The 19,303-nt window shown below is 38.8% G+C and overlaps 1 protein-coding gene and 1 long non-coding RNA gene across 2 annotated transcripts; one reads left to right on the top strand and one right to left on the bottom strand.

The window, feature by feature from the left end:
* Positions 1-1,414: 1,414 nt before the first annotated feature.
* Positions 1,415-17,640, top strand: LOC592697 (protein downstream neighbor of Son). The gene is made up of 12 exons (XM_030994123.1): positions 1,415-1,488; positions 4,292-4,635; positions 4,916-5,011; positions 6,377-6,537; positions 6,572-6,863; positions 7,564-7,691; positions 8,953-9,006; positions 9,615-9,793; positions 14,381-14,483; positions 15,268-15,459; positions 16,145-16,340; positions 17,002-17,640. Exons 2-12 carry the CDS (start codon positions 4,306-4,308, stop codon positions 17,362-17,364), a joined length of 2,094 nt encoding a protein of 697 aa, XP_030849983.1. The 5' UTR covers positions 1,415-1,488; positions 4,292-4,305; the 3' UTR covers positions 17,365-17,640.
* Positions 11,231-14,212, bottom strand: LOC115928147. Its single transcript, XR_004065916.1, has 2 exons — positions 13,991-14,212; positions 11,231-13,127 (listed from the first exon to the last, which is right to left on the bottom strand). It is a non-coding gene; the product is annotated as an uncharacterized LOC115928147 (long non-coding RNA).
* Positions 17,641-19,303: the final 1,663 nt, after the last annotated feature.

Below are 19,303 nucleotides of genomic sequence, written 5' to 3'. Positions count from 1 at the left end.
AAGTGCGTGCACGTGCGATGAACTCGTGTTTATATAGGACGACATTCCGATGTTCTCCAGAAGTCCCAGCTGTTGCTGCCTCAAGATGCCGCCCATTCCACTGAAGAGACTATCTACTGCATAAATCACTGCGAACAACGTGCGTTGTAAGTGCTTACTCGGTACGGTCCACGTGAGTTCTGCGTGCTCATTGGATAGCTAAACTGGGGAAGTGGCGAGTAAGCACGGACCACGCACTTATCACGTGCGCCTTTAAAAGACGCACGGAGTCAGTGCGTTGTGCGCTCGTTGGCAGTACCGGGCACGCACGTCACACGCACTGGGGTGAATCGGTAGCCCGAACGCAGCCCGAACGCAGCGAAAGTTCCTCATGCACTAAAAGTGCTACGGTGTGTCTGCGTGCTCCCAAATCCGTACGGAGGCGGTACTCATCACGTACGGATACCCAAATTTTGCCCACGTTTTTGCACGTAGACAGCACGCACTTGCAAGTACGGCGGGATGTGACCACCGCATAAGGTAACACACGCATACTAAATTATTTTTTTCTGTCCAGCATACTTTGTCAGTGCCCTAAATTACTTATTTTGTAATGAAAAGGTGAATATCAAATGTGTATATAATTCAAGCGTTTATGTATGGTATGCGGGGGGGGGGGGGTAGAAAAATAATGTTAAACCAGTTCAATTGCTAAGTCAATACGGGTAGAATTTTTTATTTTGTTACAAGCCGGAGAGTTTGGGAACACGTACGTGTGGCATCCCTCCGTTCACAGAGTGGGGGGGGGGGGGGGGTGAATTGTTTTTTGCTTTAAAAACATAACAATACATGTACTTTCATTCCCACATTGTGAAGGCCCTATTTAAATGAAAAGTAGACGGGTATTGATAACAGTTAAAAGGTTTTCTGTTCTTAAATGACAGAGTTTGTGTATCAGTTGATGCTCGGCTTATGAAATATTGTTACTGATTTTGATTAGTAGCTTATTATTCTCATAGGTGAGAGTCAGTACAATTGCAGTAAGACACACATGAAGTAACACATGACAAGTCATATTCTTAATATCGAGTTTTTTCTTCATATCTCATGATAATGGTATTACAAATGTAATAATTACTTAGACCTAGTAGCATTTCTTAAACAAAACTTTCGAGAAATTCGACAAGAATGACTTTCAAGGGTAAAAGTAGTTCCCCAACTCTCTCCCAGTGATAAATATCATATTTGTAAAATTGAGTAAGGTTTACAGGGGTTTTTTTTTATAGAGTTATAATATATTACCCTGTGCGGGCATCCCCCCTCCCCCCCCCCCCCCCCCCCCCCCCCCCCCCCCCACCCACCCACCCCACCCAGAGAGTACAGCCCTAAAAAGTAAATGAAAGAGCGCCATCTGTCGTCAGGTTTAATTGCGGGATTTTGGAAAACAAAACACTGCAGATGTCAACAGCGGAGTTGGACCCTTTTTTGTGAAGTTCTGAGATTAAGCTTGTGAGTAACGTAGATCTATTATAATAATAATAATTATTCGTGAGGTTATTAAAAATTTTTGTAGACAATTTCAGAGAGTAAGACCAGGGCATGTGAGTTAAAGTCTCACCTCCCTGGTAAGACGGTGTCTCGTAAATGTAAAGAAATCTCTCTCGTTCAGCTAAATGCGCTCAGCCTCAGCCTCGGGCATCGCAGCTCGGTGCTGTGGCGGTGGCGGCTACTCAACGGATCTCTGCCCGTCGCTTCCGGCATAGTTTTACAGAGATCTGACATAGCCCCTGCGCCCTTCCGTTTGGGAAACTGCTTGCTTGGAGGGAGAATAACCGGAAGATTCTACATTGTTGGCGGGAGAGCAGGAGGAAGGCGTGGTGGCGGGAATCTCCCGCTAGATCTACAATCAATAGTACAACTAACGTTAGATCTAGGGATGTTACAAAAAAATTAAATCTCCTAATTCAAGCTCTTGCTTGACTTAGACCTAGACTCTAGACTCTATGCCATTAGACAGAGCCTGATTTATTTGATGCCTCATTCATCGTAATAGCCCCAGTAATAAGAAAGTTATGCCAATTTTAAACGCCTGGAAATCATGTATTTAATTGCTTTGTTTTTCTTTGTTTTTAAACCAAAAGTTATAATCTCAAATGTGACCGAAAGATTCTAGATCTAGATAAAATCGCCCCAAAATGTATGTAAACTACACAAAAATCGCTAATCGGGCCGGCATTTTTGCATGACATTTTCACATTCCTCATCCAAAAAAACATTTCTCATCGATAGATTTTGCTGAAATTTCACCAAAAGCAAATTCACATGTTAACCAATCATCCTAGATCTAGTTGGATCAAGATACTTTTTTTCAAATCCTGTAGGTGAGATCAGGGTACAGAATGGCACTAAACTCAGCTCTTGTGAAAAAGTGCAGCAAAACAAACTGCCGAGAACATAAATAATAAAAAGTTTAGTATGAAATGAAAGATAACAATGTCATTCTTCCCCTCCAATAAAAATCATGAAACAAAAATCTAATCAGCCCATCAAAAGATTACATTTACGTAGGCTATCCAAATTGGTCTCCAATAGTGCATAACAGCCCTATGGCAGAAACCTTCATGGCGAAAGCACACACATTGTAACATACAGTACCTAGTACAACTACAAGCAGTTTTGGGGTGGCGGGAGAATGAGCGTGGTGGCGTGCGCGTGAGCCTCCCTCTAAATGCGGGTTCCGCCGGGTTGACAGCCCTGCTTTATATTAACACTCATAAAGAGTAATATCACGGTTGATGAAAGAACACAATAACAAAATTTGGGTTTTCTGTGTACAAGAGTTTTCAGAAAACCCAAATTAGACCTAGATTCTATTATTTTTTCTAGATCTAGATCTACGGTATTGAGTATTCTTTTATACTTTTAATCATCATATTTTCAACTTGGGTCTTCAATTCAAAGTCAAACACATTTTTGGGGGGTAAATCTTTGCAAGTTGCGATTGATTGCAACGCCCCAAATTGTAGACTTTGTTATGGAGTTTAATTTGCAAGGCACGCCATGACTATGATGTGACCTTGATTCTTGACAAAGGGCAATTGCAAAATAGTAACAAGTTATTGTTGCATGACTCGACTCACAACAACTGTCGACCCTTAACCAAGTTTAAGCCCCTCTAAAGAGTTGGGAGCCACGAATTCGCCAACAATTTGATGGCAAAAATTTCACTTAGTATGGTATCATAACGTGATAGAGGATGACATTTAATTTTAAGAGTAAAACTAATGGGGGCATTGCAAAAAAAGTTGCAATCATTTGCAAATCCCCAACATCAACGTAAGTCTTGCAATTGATCGCAACTCATCTTTCTTGCAACGCCCCATGAGTGTCTCCCATAACTGTAAAGCCATATCAAAGACTTTGCTTATAAGATGCAACCCCAACAAGACAAATTGTGCCTGTCTAAGGTCAGGAGCCCATTGGTTTAGTGTGTGGATGATAACAAAAACTGTTACGAAAGCAAAAGTAATTTATCATGTGGAATCTTCGTCTCTTCATCAGTTGCAGAACAGGTTTATTGTCAAACTGTTGAGGTGCAGTGAAGTTGTATGTACAATGTCTGATAAAAGGTACAATTAACTGTGTGTGAGTAAAAACCATGACATATGGCACAAAACAAATCTGCTATTAAATTATAAGCTCTATTGTTATTTTGAGCCAAGGTATTCACTTTCCAGCAAATTTAATTAAATTAATTGGTATACCAGTACTCAAATAGGAGACTGTCTCCCAAATAGGCTTCCAAAAATTGTTACAAAAGTTTCTGACATTAGAGATAGTCTCCCGTATTGGCAGTGTGCCTCTATTTTACACAGTGCTGCTTATTTTATAAAGAAAACACCACAAGTGTTTAACATCAACATCAAAATCAACAGTATACGGAAGAAAAGGTAGTCCTGTTGGTCTTCCGGTCGCTTCTTCTTTATGGTTGTGATTAATAAACAAAAATAACTTTGAAGGCACACTAGTGAGATGGATCATGCGCAACATACTGGAATTTGGACCAATAATTATCAAGTAATATTTTGAAAATATTCAAACTTTGTGCTGTGACCGCAGACTGAGGAAGATTGTTCCAGTCGGTGATAACACTTTGGCTGAACAAGTGCCCTCTGAGATTGAGCCTGTATTGTTGCTTGAAAATTTTCAATGAGTGACCTCTAGTTTCGCGGGATGAATGCATCGTGAAAAACTTTTCTAAATTTCTAAACTTGCATAAATTCTATTTTATTATCACTTCATCCATTGATAGGAGAAGCAGGAGAGATGTCATCAATGGAAAATTCTCCAAGCAAGCAATGGACCAAACCCTCGCACATCATGAAGGTCCGGTTGAAAAGAAATCGCCGTAGCACCAGCGACCTGACCTCAAAGTCCTTCACATCGACCCAATCGCAGGTCAACTCTGGGTCACAATCAACCGGAAATGGCCGGAGTGGGAAGAGGCGTAATCCATTCGGTAGCGGGGGTGGGGATAATGTGATGAGGAGAAGAATTCAAAGTGAAGTTGTAGGAGGCGAGAGACAGCATGTTAAGAAGGAGAACGGGAGTAACCATCGAAAGCTATTCACTGCACTTGACTCCCAGCAAGATGAGGTACCTAGATTTTGGAGCTCAGGTTTTTTTCTCTCTCTTTCTTGTTGTTGTAGTCAACATACAGTACATATAAACCTATGTGCTTCATGTGTTGATGGACTTTGTATGTGAATTGGAACTCACGTATGCTGAAATCTTCCTTGAATTTATTATTAGAGCTGCTATATTCAATATGTCTATATTGACAGAATTAAGAGAAAAGATTTAAAAGTAGGATTATTATTTCATTTACCTTCATTTTGTATAACTCTTTAATCTTCATTTCCTGTCACATCTTTAGGTATTTGATGTAGAGGCTTGCCAAAGACTGACCAAGGCTATGAAAGCTATGGAGGCAGAGGAGGAGGAAAAGACTGCATCAACATCTACAAAAGAGGTATTTTATCAGCAGCTGTTTTATCTTTCTTTTTACCTAGTGGATAATTTTAATTGTCCTTGGTTTGAATGAAAGCATAATGTACAGTGTACCTTGCTTAAAGGTAATACAAAGTTTTGGTAATTTTTTTAAATGGGCTCAATAGTGATTCTTTACTATTTTGATATTTTTGGATGACCCTGTGGATGTATTATAAGCACTAGAAAATTTATTCCCTTAAACACTTCTGCTTTCGAGAAAAATTGAATATAAAAATTTACCGGTACTCCCGGTAAATTTGGATAAATTTCAAATAGCGCTTACGGCCATACAATGGTAAGTGCGACCATGAAAATCTCAGAATATGTAGTTGTGATATGTAATTGCCAAACGGGAATAGCCAATCGGTCGATTTTAGTCCAGAATATTGTTTTATGGTTTAATCAATCTTTTGACCTTGAGAGGGAGCTATACAACATGAAGAGTTCATTATTTACAATTTCATAACTTTCGACCCAATCCAACCGCGACAACGATCACCGAATATTGTAGGATCACATATGCTTCCAATATGTTCATTTGAACCAAATTCATGACCCCATACCAAAACTTTGTATTACCTTTAAAACCAAAGGTAAATATTGTGGTACATTTGGTGTATGAAAGTGTACATGTAAAAGACTGCAATGTTTTTATTACTAGGAACACTTGGATATTTAAGGTGAAGGGGGGGGGGGTCCCGGCCCCTCCTCCCACTCAGTGTTATTTAGGGTACGCATATGCGTGTTCCAACCGACCCCCCCCCCCCCCCCCCCCCCCCCTTTTTCAGCAAAAGTCCGGTGTGTAAAGTCAATACAGGTCGACCTTTCTCTTTTGTTACGAAAAGGACATTTTGGCAACACGCATGGGGTCCGTCCGTTCCCGGAGTGGGGGGGCCGGGGGGGGGGGGGTGGATTTTCTTAAATTTGATGTGAAATTAACAAAATGTAGTGCTATTTAATACTTAAATCCCCACTATACTACTTGCTCCCTCTATATAGAAAACAATGCCTAAGCCGTGACCATTGGTCCCCGATGATCCTCTTTTTCTTATATTAATTGAGAGCTGAGTTGATGAGATAGCCACCTGTCAGTGACCACGCTGAGTGGTCTAATCCCTCCTGGCTAAACTAGTACAGACAGGCTTTAAGGTAATAGTATCAAAACAGTCTTGCTCCATGAAAAAAACACAACAATAGTGCATAAGGCCTTGTTGCTGGTAAGGCCTTCTTATAACCTGACTGTCTCCAATTAATGCACCAACCTGTCCAAGGGTGTTTTTCGTCGTTCAAGAATTTTATTCCTCCCACTATGTTACTCATCACTCTCATTGTCTCCATATTTCAGCAGATTGAGCAAGTCAGTAGTAAACCACTTGCTAGAGGTAAACCTGACCTGACACCTGACTGGTGTCTCAGAACGCATCTTCGCTTTACATCACACAGCTCATTCAGTCCACTATGTTACCCATCACTCTCATTGTCTCCATATTTCAGCAGACTGAGCAAGTCAGTAGTAAACCACTTGCTAGAGGTAAACCTGACCTGACACCAGACTGGTGTCTCAGAACACGTCTTCGCTTTACATCACACAGCTCATTCAGTCCACTATGTTACCCATCACTCTCATTGTCTCCATATTTCAGCAGACTGAGCAAGTCAGAAGTAAACCACTTGCTAGAGGTAAACCTGACCTGACACCAGACTGGTGTCTCAGAACACGTCTTCGCTTCACATCACACAGCTCATTCAGTTGGTGCCAGCCGATCCGGATGAAGGAGGAAGCCAAAGGACTATGCTCGTTTGTACAAGGTCAGCATGGTCCTGACACTGAGGTAAGCTAGGGCAGTCCCATTGAACAGTATATCATGGATAGGTCATTGATGTGCTAAGATGAAGCTTACTGTACACCATTTTTGTACCCCACTGATTTATATGAACTTAAAAAGTGTGATTGATCCTGTAGCTTTGAGTGCGTAAAGTCCTAATGATAGGCTGGCCCTCCACTATGAAATAGTTTTCTGTCACTGTTGGATTCTCTCCAAGGAGCTTCTGAATGAATTATGCATAGTATGTAAAAACTTTCAGTCCAGTTGCATAGTTCTCTGGAAAGAGACCATGACTACTGTAATAGAACACTTCAGTTGTTCTGTACACATAGCCATGCATAATGGAAACATAATACCTGTAATACTTAAAGTGCATTCTAAATGGCACATCCACAATATGGAATATATAAGAAATCTTAACAGGTCTCCATTAAAGCGGGACTGCACTACTTGTAGCTACTTGGGCCTCTATATACTGTATATCAAACAAAGCCTAAGCGGTGCCTATTGGTTCCCCATGATCCCCTTTTTCTCATGTTAATTGACAGCTGATTTGATGAGTTAACCACCTGTCAGTGACCTTGCAGGGAGGTCTAATCCCTCATGGCCAACTAGTGCAGACAGGCTTTAAGACTGCTCATGGTATAATGGTCTCTGCCAGCATGCTCCTCACTATAATATCTTGTACACAATTGATATGATTCAGGAGCAAGAGACTGTTGAGGAGACTAGCTGGAGGAGTGACCTTCAGCAGGCTACAATGTGCTGGATGCATCCTGATATACCGTGGCTTAACCTCTTCCCCAGGGTGGTACCAGAACCAAAAAAGTTCAAGTAAGTTGTGCAGCAAGTCGCCTATTACAGCCGGACAAGGCGATTTGCCCCCATGAGCTGCACAATCGCCTCCGTTAGAGTGCTAACGGGGGCTACTGCAAAATTAAAAATCGCCCCCATGGGATTATAAAATAAAGATGATTTTTTTCTGTTAGAACTAGCTTTCACACAATATTGAGTTTCAACTTTCATACCTTAAACCAATGAATGGAAGTTATATTTTAATAGCATGCAAAGACCGAAACGTGGAGAAGTTTTTCGTTGTGAAAATCGTGAATCCTCTGAAATCTGGTGATTCCAAAAGACCAGCAAATAATGAACCTTAACTAGTGAATCAACCGAAAGCTAAAATTAGTAAAAGGAAACTTGTTGGCAAGGAGGCGAATGTAAATGGGCTTGGACCAGAAATTTCGTACAGAGGGAGGAGAATTTAGGAGTATCATGAGTACCAATTCAATGGAAATTTGTATTAAAAAAAGAGCCCCCGTCAGTACTATAAGAGCCCCCGTGAGCCTTCTCACAGGGGCTCTTTTTGGGGGGAAGAGCCCCCATGGACAAAAAAATAATTTGAGCCCTGCTTATCGGTAACCTCTTTCCCAGGATTGTACCAGAACCAGAAAAGTTCAAGTATGTTTTGGAGTGGTATGCGATCTGTTAATTTCACTTTTTTTTTCAGTCATTTTAACATCGACTAAATGACTCTTGCCCCCCCCCCCCCCTTCCTGTCTAGATTTGGAGAAGAGGATTTCAAGTTGTTTTTTTTTAATAGATTATTATAGTGATTCTTTGTTTCAGCAAAGGAACTCTTCTAGAATCACTATTTTGTTGTCCTTTCAGTAGGAAGGTCAAATCAAATATTTTATTAATTATAATGAAAATAACTTATTCTTTCATTTTCCTTCACCACTGGAACCCCTAAAAAGCACATATATTTTATTTGTTATTTTGTTAACCAGTAATTTTTTTTAAAATCCAATATCAGTGTAACTTATACCTATCAAAGAGAACATGTCCTTTCACTTTCCTTTACCAGTGGAACTCATTTAAAGCACAAACCTTTTCCCTGTGTCCAGATGGTAAGAAAACATTGACAAAAACCAGTAGATGGAAAATAAAGAATAAAAATGAATACATGTAATTGTGAACAGCGAACAAATGTACACTACACTGTCATGAGGAAATAAGGATTTCAATGTAATGTTTGGACTTATCACCTTTATTTTTAAGTGTCTCCAATTCTCTTCATCTCTTGTATCTATAGACAATCCATTGCTACCAAGGATACAACAATAGCTAGTGCCTTGATGACAAACTGGTAAGTACATTACAGTGTCTCTGTAGAAGCAGGTATACTGTATATCAGGCATATTCATATTTTCATACTGTACTTATTTACATGTATATGTGCATTATTCAACACAGTTGATTGGAAGTTGTTCAGAATTTGTTATGTAAATTTGTAAAAAACCTGTTTGGTGGGAAAAGTGGAAGGGTACCATTATATATTTAGCTTCATCCTCCATTTATGTCTACTGGTATTCACTAGCCTCTCTCTTTCTTTCTCTCTCTCTTTCTCTCTCTCTCTCTCTCTCAAATACACACACTATGTATCTCTTTCTCTCCCTTCTTTGCTTTTTCTCTCCCCCTCTTCCCCCCCCCCCCCCTGCTCCCTCCCTCTCTCTCTCTCTCTGTCGATTATCTCAAAAGAGACTGGTATCAAGTTGCACTAATTCCTTGTAAGGCAATGTGCCCTGATAACAATCTTTATGTATTTGTAAAAGCTGTACCTAAGTCCTTAGATTAAAAAACACGCTGGTTCATTATCATAATAGGATACATGCATGTGTAGTATATATAAAAAGAGGAATAGATGCATTATTGCCGCAACTTCAGCTTATTTTGCTAATTATCTTCTTGACCCAGGTCTGAGAGTTTCCGATCTGTCTTCCACCTGCTGCGGTCGGGTCACTGCCCTTATTTCTACCTCTGCACCCATCACTTCACCGTTCTGTTCAGAGCCGCTGGTATCGCTGCCACGCCCACTATGCATGCCCTCATGACCCCTACCACCAGAGGGCTCAGAGAGGCACTGAAAACAGAAGGTAATCATCACCTTTAAGAACATATACTCTAGCTATAGTGAGTTACATTGTATGCAAATTATTTCAGTCCGCAAAACATGAATGTTCTTTTGTCCATGTAGTACCATTTGCTTTGTAATTTAAGAATATCTTCATTGATAATATTTAAAATAAATATATTTATATCAGGCACATGAAAGAGTGAAGTCAATTAAGATTATTGAGAAACCTATGAAAACGAAGTGAGTACTTGTATGTTTAGAGGTCACATGAAGAGTAATGAATTACAAAGAATTAATTTTTAGCAAGGATGAATTTCCTGTGCAATTTCTGCTTTGTTTTGACCATAGAGATATATACTTAATAAGGCTAGAGTGCGGACTCGTCATACGCGCCCGTTCAAAGCTCTGTGCGCGCATGGAGCGCGGTCCGCCATTACTAAGGAGGGCACAACTTCGAGAAATACCCGGATGTTCCCTTCGAAACTGTGCTACTGATATGCAATGTGAAGCTTCATTTTTCGGGTTGATTTATCGGTTTTCGAGTATGAAACGTTATAATTGTGGTATTTTGCATAATGCATGAACCCTACTCATGCCTCAGTCATGGTATCTGGTGTAGGTCAAGATTAATTACGGATGTTATGGTGAGGTAAAAGGGACACAAAAAGCTATTTATATTTCAGTATATCTTCAATTTTTCTTCCTCTTTGTCAACATAAAACTGCGATATTATGACATTAAATATTACTTGGCTTTCAACCAATCAGAATCAAGCATTTGGGACTTGTATTTGATATTTATGTCATGATATTAAACAAAGTTTTATGCTACAGGGCCAATGCCGGGGGCCAATGTCTTTCTAATTCAGTTATTATGAGAGCCAGGGTTTATTGATTTATAACGCTTTAAAGGTAATATATTCATTTTATGTTTATGACTATTATAAACAGATTGATACTTATAGATTTGGGATAGAGATGGGTATGTAGATAGCTAGACACATAAATAGATGGATAGATAGATATAATATAGAAGGATAGGTAGATAATGGAAATGCAGATAAAGGACAATACTGAAGATAGGAAGAGGGAGAAGGAAAGAATTAAAGGCCTACACATTTATTTTAAAAAATTATGTTATTTACTCATCCAATCATTCATCCATCCATCCAAACATTCTTTTTCTTCTTCTCTCACTCATTTTATATCAAATTCACACCTTATGTCTTTCACCCATTCTCTATAAAATCTCTATTTTTGTCTGAAAGAGTAATTCAATTTTTTACAATTCACTATAAATATATATGAATATTCTTTAAAAACAGCTGATCATTGATGTAATAATTATTTATTCACACCACTTTTTTTCTCCATAAATAATATTCTCCTTGATACAGTGTATTTCTTATTTTCTTCATCAACCAGTTTTAGAGAATAAACTTATAATTAAATTTGAAGAAAAAAATGAATAAATGAACCTTTTATTACCACACGGCACACGTGTGTTGATATTCTACAGCATAGGCATTTAAGTTTTGACATTTTATCGGACATATATACTGCAATAGTACATCACAATTGAAAAGACAGACATTGCAAAAACAACACCTCAGATTTTAGCCCCAAATTTACTGTCACGGATCATAGGCAACACAACCACAACAAATTGATTCGCCACCAAAGACAAGCATTACACATCCCAAAACCGCCACAATAACTCCCAAAACATAAATGTCAGGAGGCCAATGTCTATGTTTCAAGATGTCAGCGATAACAAACACTTTATTAACTAGTCTTGGCTCCAAGCGCACGCCGGCGCGTCACATTTACAAATAATACATCGAGTAATAAATGCAAACCAGAAATAGTAATTGAGCATATATATTCCAAGTCACCTGTATTGCTATGAAGAACTATAATTGAAGAGACTTACATCTCAGGATACTGCACTACACTATTCAGTGAAACCTCATAGTAACATGGTCTTTTGACATCATTATTCATCAGGTGTAATAATAAATTTGAAACTGATTACCCTCAAATGTACACAGTAGATACAACAAGCCAAAGAGTGCACAATCTTATGGGTTTACATCTAGTGACATTATTCCATATAATTTTTCTGTTATCAAATCTCTTCAAAAGCAGTTTTCCATTTTGGAACAAAATTCAAACCTATGTACAAAACGATCTATGGGTGTGTATATGGTGTGCATAACACAGGCTTTTCAATTGCCACACATCTGTGAATTCTTCTCGTTTATTAAAAATGGGCTCACTTGATGTGAATTTCTTGCTTTTCATCTTTAATGATGTAAATCACTTGGTTGAGAGCAATCCAGACAATGTTATAAAAAAGGTCTACATATTTATCTCAGGTTATCCATACTGTACCTGCAGAATCAAAGCACATGTAGAGTGCAAATAATTTGCAAAAATTCGTCGCTGTTTTCACGAAGTGACGGTAGTGAAAAAAAAATGCATTCACTTTGCGTTACGATTTTCCTCACTACCGTCACTTCCTGAAAATAGGGACGAATTATAGCAACTGAATCAGATACAGCAGGTACAATCATGAAGCTTATAGAGTAAATATTCAAATACAGTGTACCTCACAACAACTCAAAATTCAAGTACATTTTGTTTAACCCCTAATGTAATCAATTCTTCTAAGTTCCACTTTAGTTTGCCTTCGTGTAAAGTTAACAAACAGAAAATTATGGTTAGGTTGTGCAACTGTCACAATGTGTCCCCAAAATTTTATTTCATTACACAGAACAAAAGTCTCAGATTGTTCTGTTTTTTTAAAAGATTATTGAAAGCTCTCTCCAGTTTTAAACGGCTTCACAGTCAATCATCCAGTGGATAAGCTATGCAGACAAGAGGCAAAATATAAAAGACCGATCTGTCTTTGTAGTTTGTACGAATGAAGTTCTATGTTTTGTTTTGTTTTTCCTGAAAATGCGTTCTCTCCAAAGTTGTGTTGAAGTAGGTCAAGCTGATCCTGGCTAATGAGCTTGCTTTCGTGGACTTCCTGCAAGAGAGTCCTGGTTTTTCCATCTCTCCTGTTTACCTTGTTTCACCACTTTAAGCTGTTTCTTGGCATCCTGCACTTGCTGTCTGGTTATATTCAGTTTCTAATCAACTCAGACAGAAAAAGAATAGTCATGTTCTTTTGTAATGTCATAGGGTTTCTTTGGAGGCACGGGAACACTTTCGGATGTTGTACATGGTTTTGCTGGGAGTCTTGAGCCATGGGTCTGTTTATAGGGAGGATGTCCAGGAAAGACAGTAGGCACAGCTCTAAGAATGAGATGTGGTGTGTAACATCCTTTTCCTCTCTTGGGTGTATTCCTGCATTACAATGAAAGCAAATGGAAACAATAATGAGTTTTTTCTCATAACATGACAATTGTTCTACTATTCATGCTATTTCATGTGATTTTTAAGACTGAAACTGAAAGCAGCTTCCAGCCAAATAAATAAAATAATAATGATGTCAGCAAGTCATAAGCAAATTTGATAGAAATAGTGTAGTGTGCGGTGGGATTTTTAGGCTAGCCTAGCCTAGTTGGATAACTCCTGTGATGTGAAATTTGGCAGGCTAGCCTGGCTTAGACCAAAATCTTCAGTCTCTCTATATCGTCGGTTGTTCTACTGAGACTGCGTCTGGCTCCACTAGACCTCTGATTATATTATGGGGAATGTCAACAAATGTCAGTTTTATTAAAGAAATGACCCATATCAGACGGTTATTTCTGTCTAACCTGGCTTTGCCTTTCGGGCTTTCGAGTAGAGTTTAGATCTAGAGTCTAGATCTAGATCTAGAGTCTAGTCTATAGTTAAAATATAGATCTAAAGAAGTTGACATTTGATTTTTATCTTGAAATTAGATAAGATAAAATTAATTGTATCGTTTTATTCTAGACTTTTCTTTAATAGAATCAAGCTCATGGAGTTATATTTCCAAGTTGGACTCTCTGGCCCTTGGAGTTGCGAGCGACTCCAGCGCAGCAGAATTTTCCCCATCACCATCCCCAGAACCTTAACCCATGCCTGCCCCAGCCCAGCGGGCGTGGACTGGCGCGCTCCGCTGCTGCAGGAGCTGCGGTGGCTTGTCATGAGACAACCCGGGTACAGACTACAGTCACTGCATAAACTGCATTTTTAGCTCTAAAATCTCCTTATTAATCAACATAACATTAAGAAGAACTTACTTGTGAAATATTATGCAGTTCCCTTTCTTTCTTCGGTTCGAACATCCAAATGCAACGCACGAACTTGGCTTCTCCAATTTTTTCCACGTATGTTGTGCACAGTATCTTGTTGGGTCGTTCGTTTTTCTGCCCTCCTGAGTAATGGCGGCCACAGCTCCAGGTCCACACAGCAATTTGAGCGAGTACGCCCTCTAGTGTTATTAAGTGTATATCTCTATGGTTTTGACCTGCTAAGTGATTGATTTAATGAAGGGTCACAACATCATTAACTGAGAAATGAGGTGTTTTTCTAATCAATGTTTCAACAATAATCATTAATAGTTATGATGATATTGGTATACAATATGACCTGTATTAACCAATTCATTTGTTTAATTATTCAAAATTCAGGCATTAGTTACACCATGCCTTTACATCAAGAAGCCCCATCTCCAGTAGAAGCAGAGACAACTACCACAACTGCAGGTCAACAAGAGAAAGCTTCTGAAGAAAGGTAAGGCAACCATCGATTCAGATGCAACAGGATTTTAACATTTTTCAAAGGCTTTGGAATCTGTAGAATTTTATTGGTATATTTTATCTATAAAAGATAAAGTTGAATATTTTAGGATATCAAGTGAAAACCTGTGTATGGTATACATGTACATTCTTCTGGTACATACATATCACCAACATTTTATTTGGGTATATATATATATATATATATATATATATATATGCCAAATAGCATGTTGCAGGGCGTGGGTCCAGCTACTGGTACTGAGGTTCTACTGTTGTCAATTGTGGGGGATGAGAACACCAATATGACCAGTTTGATGTAATACAAGAGAACCAAGCCATCAACTATAAAGGGGAGTGTTTGTGTGGGAGTAATTACCCCCCCCCCCCCTTTTTTTTTTGGTAGCATTTGCCCTCTTTATTTCTTAGTGTCTCCCCTACAATGTTTTTCTCCATCCCCCATAGTTTAAAGGAGTATGCACAGAGTCTGCCGTTGTGTAAACCAATTATATCACCTCGGTCAGTGACACAAAGACGTAACTCCATTTTGGCCATTTTGAGAAAAAGTGGTTGATGTGTCACTGAGCACTTGGGCCTTAAGGAGTTAAGTCTATGTTTCACTAGTCATTGACTTTAATGGGGTGTTGGGTAGAGTTAAGTCTTTGTGTTTCCTAGAAAGCCCACATTTTTCTGAACATTTTAATATCAAATACTCATTTTGGCAAAATATGGAAGTACGTCTTTGTGTGACTGAACCCTTGACCTCATGTTCCATCTAGCTGTCCTGAAGGAGAGATAGAAGAGCAGTCTGAAGTAAACCAAGAAGATGATCAGATAAAGAAAGAGATCGCAGAGGAAGAGGAGGAAGTGGAAGACATCCTTCGGAGCCCCACCAAGGCATCGTCATGGTTACAGAGCATGGGTCTTGATAAAACCAACTTTCCATCCTTAGAGCCGACCAGAGTCAAATTGTATCCTTTTCTTTCTGTCTTTTGGGACCCTAGACCCATCGTGTTACATGCATTAATCTTGAATAAAGAGATACTGGTAATTTAATTTCAATACTTGAACATGGGCTTATGTCGTGCATGCTATCAGGCAAAATCAACTTTATTTTCATTTAAGTGCATATTATAAAACCTGACACTTTCAACAAAAGCCTATTTCTTTAGCGTTTCAGTTCCACAGAAATATCATGCTTCTAATAATACAATCACAGCAATTTGTAAGTTCTTTGCCATGAAGATGGCTGTTTTTAGCAGTTTGCCAAAGTATAATGTTGCAAAAGTGTTGGGTTAAACAGTAATGCAAGTTGTAATCATGCATATTTTCCAGCATAACACAGCGGTGGTAAATGCTATTTATCATCATGATTTTGACATGCTTTTGTTAGTCGAGGCACATGCGATTCATGACAGAATTGAGAAATGTGTAGCTCCTAGACTGGAGAATTGTATGGCAGTAAAAAACGCCTTAGTTGTATAAAGTGGTCCAATAAAATATCTTCTTTTTATAAAGAAAGGGAGACCTTGGTATCTTTCTACAGTTGTCACATTTTATGCTTCCCTTGGGTAGTCAGGCTGCAGTGAATACATTAAAAAAAAACAAGGTATAACAAGAATTGTAGAATTTTTTCCTTGACCAAGTTATCCCCAGCCAAACTGACCAACTACTCAAACTGGACAATCGGCCTCAATCCCTGGTGCTAGTAGAAGGTCTGGACACCGCGGCCTTGTATAACTTCCTACTGAACAGTCGGACGGTGCTGACCAGTGTAGGACCATTAGCAGACATACCACCCACCATCCTCTCTCCTATAGCATTCAAGGGTGCTACTCTGAACAGCTGCAAGGTAATGTTCATTGATTTTTAGTTTATCTTGTATGGTAGCAGCCAGGGGACCTTTTCCTGGAGGTCTATCTGAGGAACTCAGATTTCCACTCTTTCTTGGGTTCGAGACCATTGTTCAAAATGATGAGCCACTTCACAGGTTGGCATCTTGTGTGTAAAGCAGGTGTATTTGAACTTTATTTTGTAGAACTCTTGTTACAACAAGGTAATTTTTTGCTGGGCCTACTTCTTGTAATAATACTGATAACAAGATTTCCTTATTACAAATTAATTTCCTTGGTCCCAAGGAGTTCACTTTAAGGTTCCACCGAATATTATTCCAAGGCAAAAAAGAAAGCCAGAGATTCCATTTCACTTCAATATTCTATTCCAGGGAGTGGAAAATGTGCACACATTGTGTGCGGGTAAGCCTGAATCCGATGACCGGGGTAAAGCGCTTAGGCACATCGTTGGATCGGTGTATTGAGCGCTATATAAAAAAACAGATTATTATTATTATTAGTGTTTGTGCTTTTTTTTTAACCCCCTTCATAACTTCATTCTGAATTTATGCTGTGCTGCTTTAAATTTTAGCAGGGCATTTTGGCGAAATGTAAAGTTTTCAGAATGCTTCTCTCAAGTGCTTGAACTAAAATGGAGCTTTTCCACATTGCTTTTCCCAGCTGAAATCAGGCACTCTGAAGCAACAATCCAGCAAGTCCTCGCTGGTAGAGGTCAGCAGCTTAGAGGTCACAGGTCCCATCATGCCCCACAACGTCCACAGCCTCTGCTCCCTTCTCCGCAGAACACAAGAGGGCGCTTTCCACATGGCCCTCAGCAATCACGAAGCAACTGCTCCGTTCACCAGCTGTACCTGCTCCACCAATGAGAAGTCAGGAGTGAGGGACGCAGGGGACGAGGAGAGATTGAAAGCGATGAGAACGAATTGTGGACTTGCAAAGAGACAGGTGGAATATTTGGCGAGCAAGTGTACTGTTAATTTACCCACCAAGGAAGTGACATGCACAGATAGATTGTTTCTGTAGTTACATGTATAATTATATCCTTGGGAATAAACAATAGAGGAATACTGAGTATATTTTCAAAGTGTAATACTGTAGATAAATTAATTTTTGAAATGAGAGGAACTTTTGTAGTTTGAAACTACCGGTATCTGATTGTGACTATATAATGGTTGTCGGTTTGTGTGTTGTGAAACCAGTTTTGTCATGTCATGTTTCATGTTAAAAGGCACCTTTGAGCTCTTAATGTATGAGATCCAATGTTTATTTTGTAGTCAGGGCTGTGCACATGTATTAAAACTAGAAATATTCTTGCTTTTCTACACATTTCTCTAATGAGAAGATTCTTCGCACATCACACAGCTTGTGTAACATCTTGAAAATGCGCCAAGGAATCAGTTTTTACAGAATACGGCCTAGAATGTAAGGTATGTCACAGAGGGCAATTCTAAACCCATGTGATATTTGATAACACACAAGACTGTCAGTGCCTACCTGTGTGCTCATGCATCACGACATGCAATGACAGGCATGGTTTATGGATCGAACAATCGTTCGACGGATGCTACAGGTACATTTCCTCCTCATTCAAGTTCTAACACCAGTCAAATCAGAAACTGCAACAAACAAACCCAACCATAAACATGATTGAAATCAAAGCCCCAACCATGTCTTTGACAGTATGTAGCAGGGAGTAAACATTGTCAATGCAATTGTCAGAATCACCCAGGAGGGTCCACACACAAAATTGAAACCTGAGGAGTATGAATCGATGTATGCAAAGCCCACATTGTTTTGTTGACATGGTCCAAGGGACCCGTTTCACAAAACTTGTCATCAGTGACAATTGACAGTCTTTGTTATAAGCTACTGAAATCCTTGCTTCTGATTGGTTATCAGCAGATTTGTCACTGAATCTTGTCATTTGTCATTGAAAAAAGGCTTTGAGAAACGAGGCCAGGGCTCTACGATTCTTAATGGCTCTCTGGTGCAATCAGCCATATTTTGAAGCATTTTCAAACCAAGTTTATGAATAATATTTCAGAAATAGTTTAGGTTGAGAATGAAACTTAAAGAGAAGGATTGAGTTCGGGGAAGAGGTGAAAAATAATTTGTGAGCGTTATCATTCGTATTATGCAAGTGTGGAAGAACATCAGATAACACATGTTCCCTGAAAAGCATGGCTCTTCAAATGCCTTCATATTCTAAATATGTCATGTAACATATAAAAATCTGGGGTAGGATTTTTACGCCACGTGTTCATGTAGTCCCATATGCATCTTTCTGTGTACAGTGTTTGTAACTTTTCCAAGACTTGGCCAAATTTCTTATCATTTTGATGATTCAAGAACCTTGCAATACACAAAAATTCTTATATGCTAGATGATCAACCTTTTCTGGCCGATTCCACACTTTCACAATGCAATCGCATGACCAGAACTCAACTTCATCTTTAAACTGAATTTCAAAACTGCAATTTCTCAATTCAAACCTGTCGATGTTGCACGTTAATACCCCTTTGTGTACCACTTAACCATCTTTCTGAAATGTATTTATTGACATGTAATATAAATAATGATATAACATCTTGTGTATGAGTAAAGTAATGCAAATTTATAACAAATATGTAATAAAGACAATGACAACATATTTTTGGTGGCATGGTTTATTTCTTTTAATGCATAAATGTTGTAATTCATGCTCGTTCATAACCATGTACATAAAGTTTATCTAGAAAAAATGTCACATTCTTTCTGTATAAAAAGTATTTTAAAAACAAAAAACATATGCCATATCATCACTTGTTGTTATTCTTAAAATATTGTTCCACTTGGTGACTTTGAGAAATGAAACACAGTCATCAAAATGAGGTCAAATAATCAGATTTTAATATCTGTTCAACTACCAGTACACAAAAAAGAAAGCAATCATTTTGGCAGTCCATAATGGTTTTTTTAAAGA

Source organism: Strongylocentrotus purpuratus, unplaced genomic scaffold (assembly GCF_000002235.5).
Source record: "Strongylocentrotus purpuratus isolate Spur 01 unplaced genomic scaffold, Spur_5.0 spur5_scaffold_21, whole genome shotgun sequence".
NCBI lineage: Eukaryota > Metazoa > Echinodermata > Echinoidea > Camarodonta > Strongylocentrotidae > Strongylocentrotus > Strongylocentrotus purpuratus.
The sequence above is the reverse complement of the archived record's forward strand: the minus strand, read 5'-3'. Positions and strand labels throughout refer to the sequence as shown.

Bases quoted from the DNA above. Each gene is read 5' to 3' on its own strand.
- LOC592697 (XM_030994123.1), top strand. From the start codon at position 4,306: ATGTCATCAATGGAAAATTCTCCAAGCAAGCAATGGACCAAACCCTCG. The intron at 5,012-6,376 runs GTATTTTATCAG...TCCATATTTCAG, and splicing joins CATCAACATCTACAAAAGAG to CAGATTGAGCAAGTCAGTAG. The intron at 9,007-9,614 runs GTAAGTACATTA...TTCTTGACCCAG, and splicing joins AGTGCCTTGATGACAAACTG to GTCTGAGAGTTTCCGATCTG.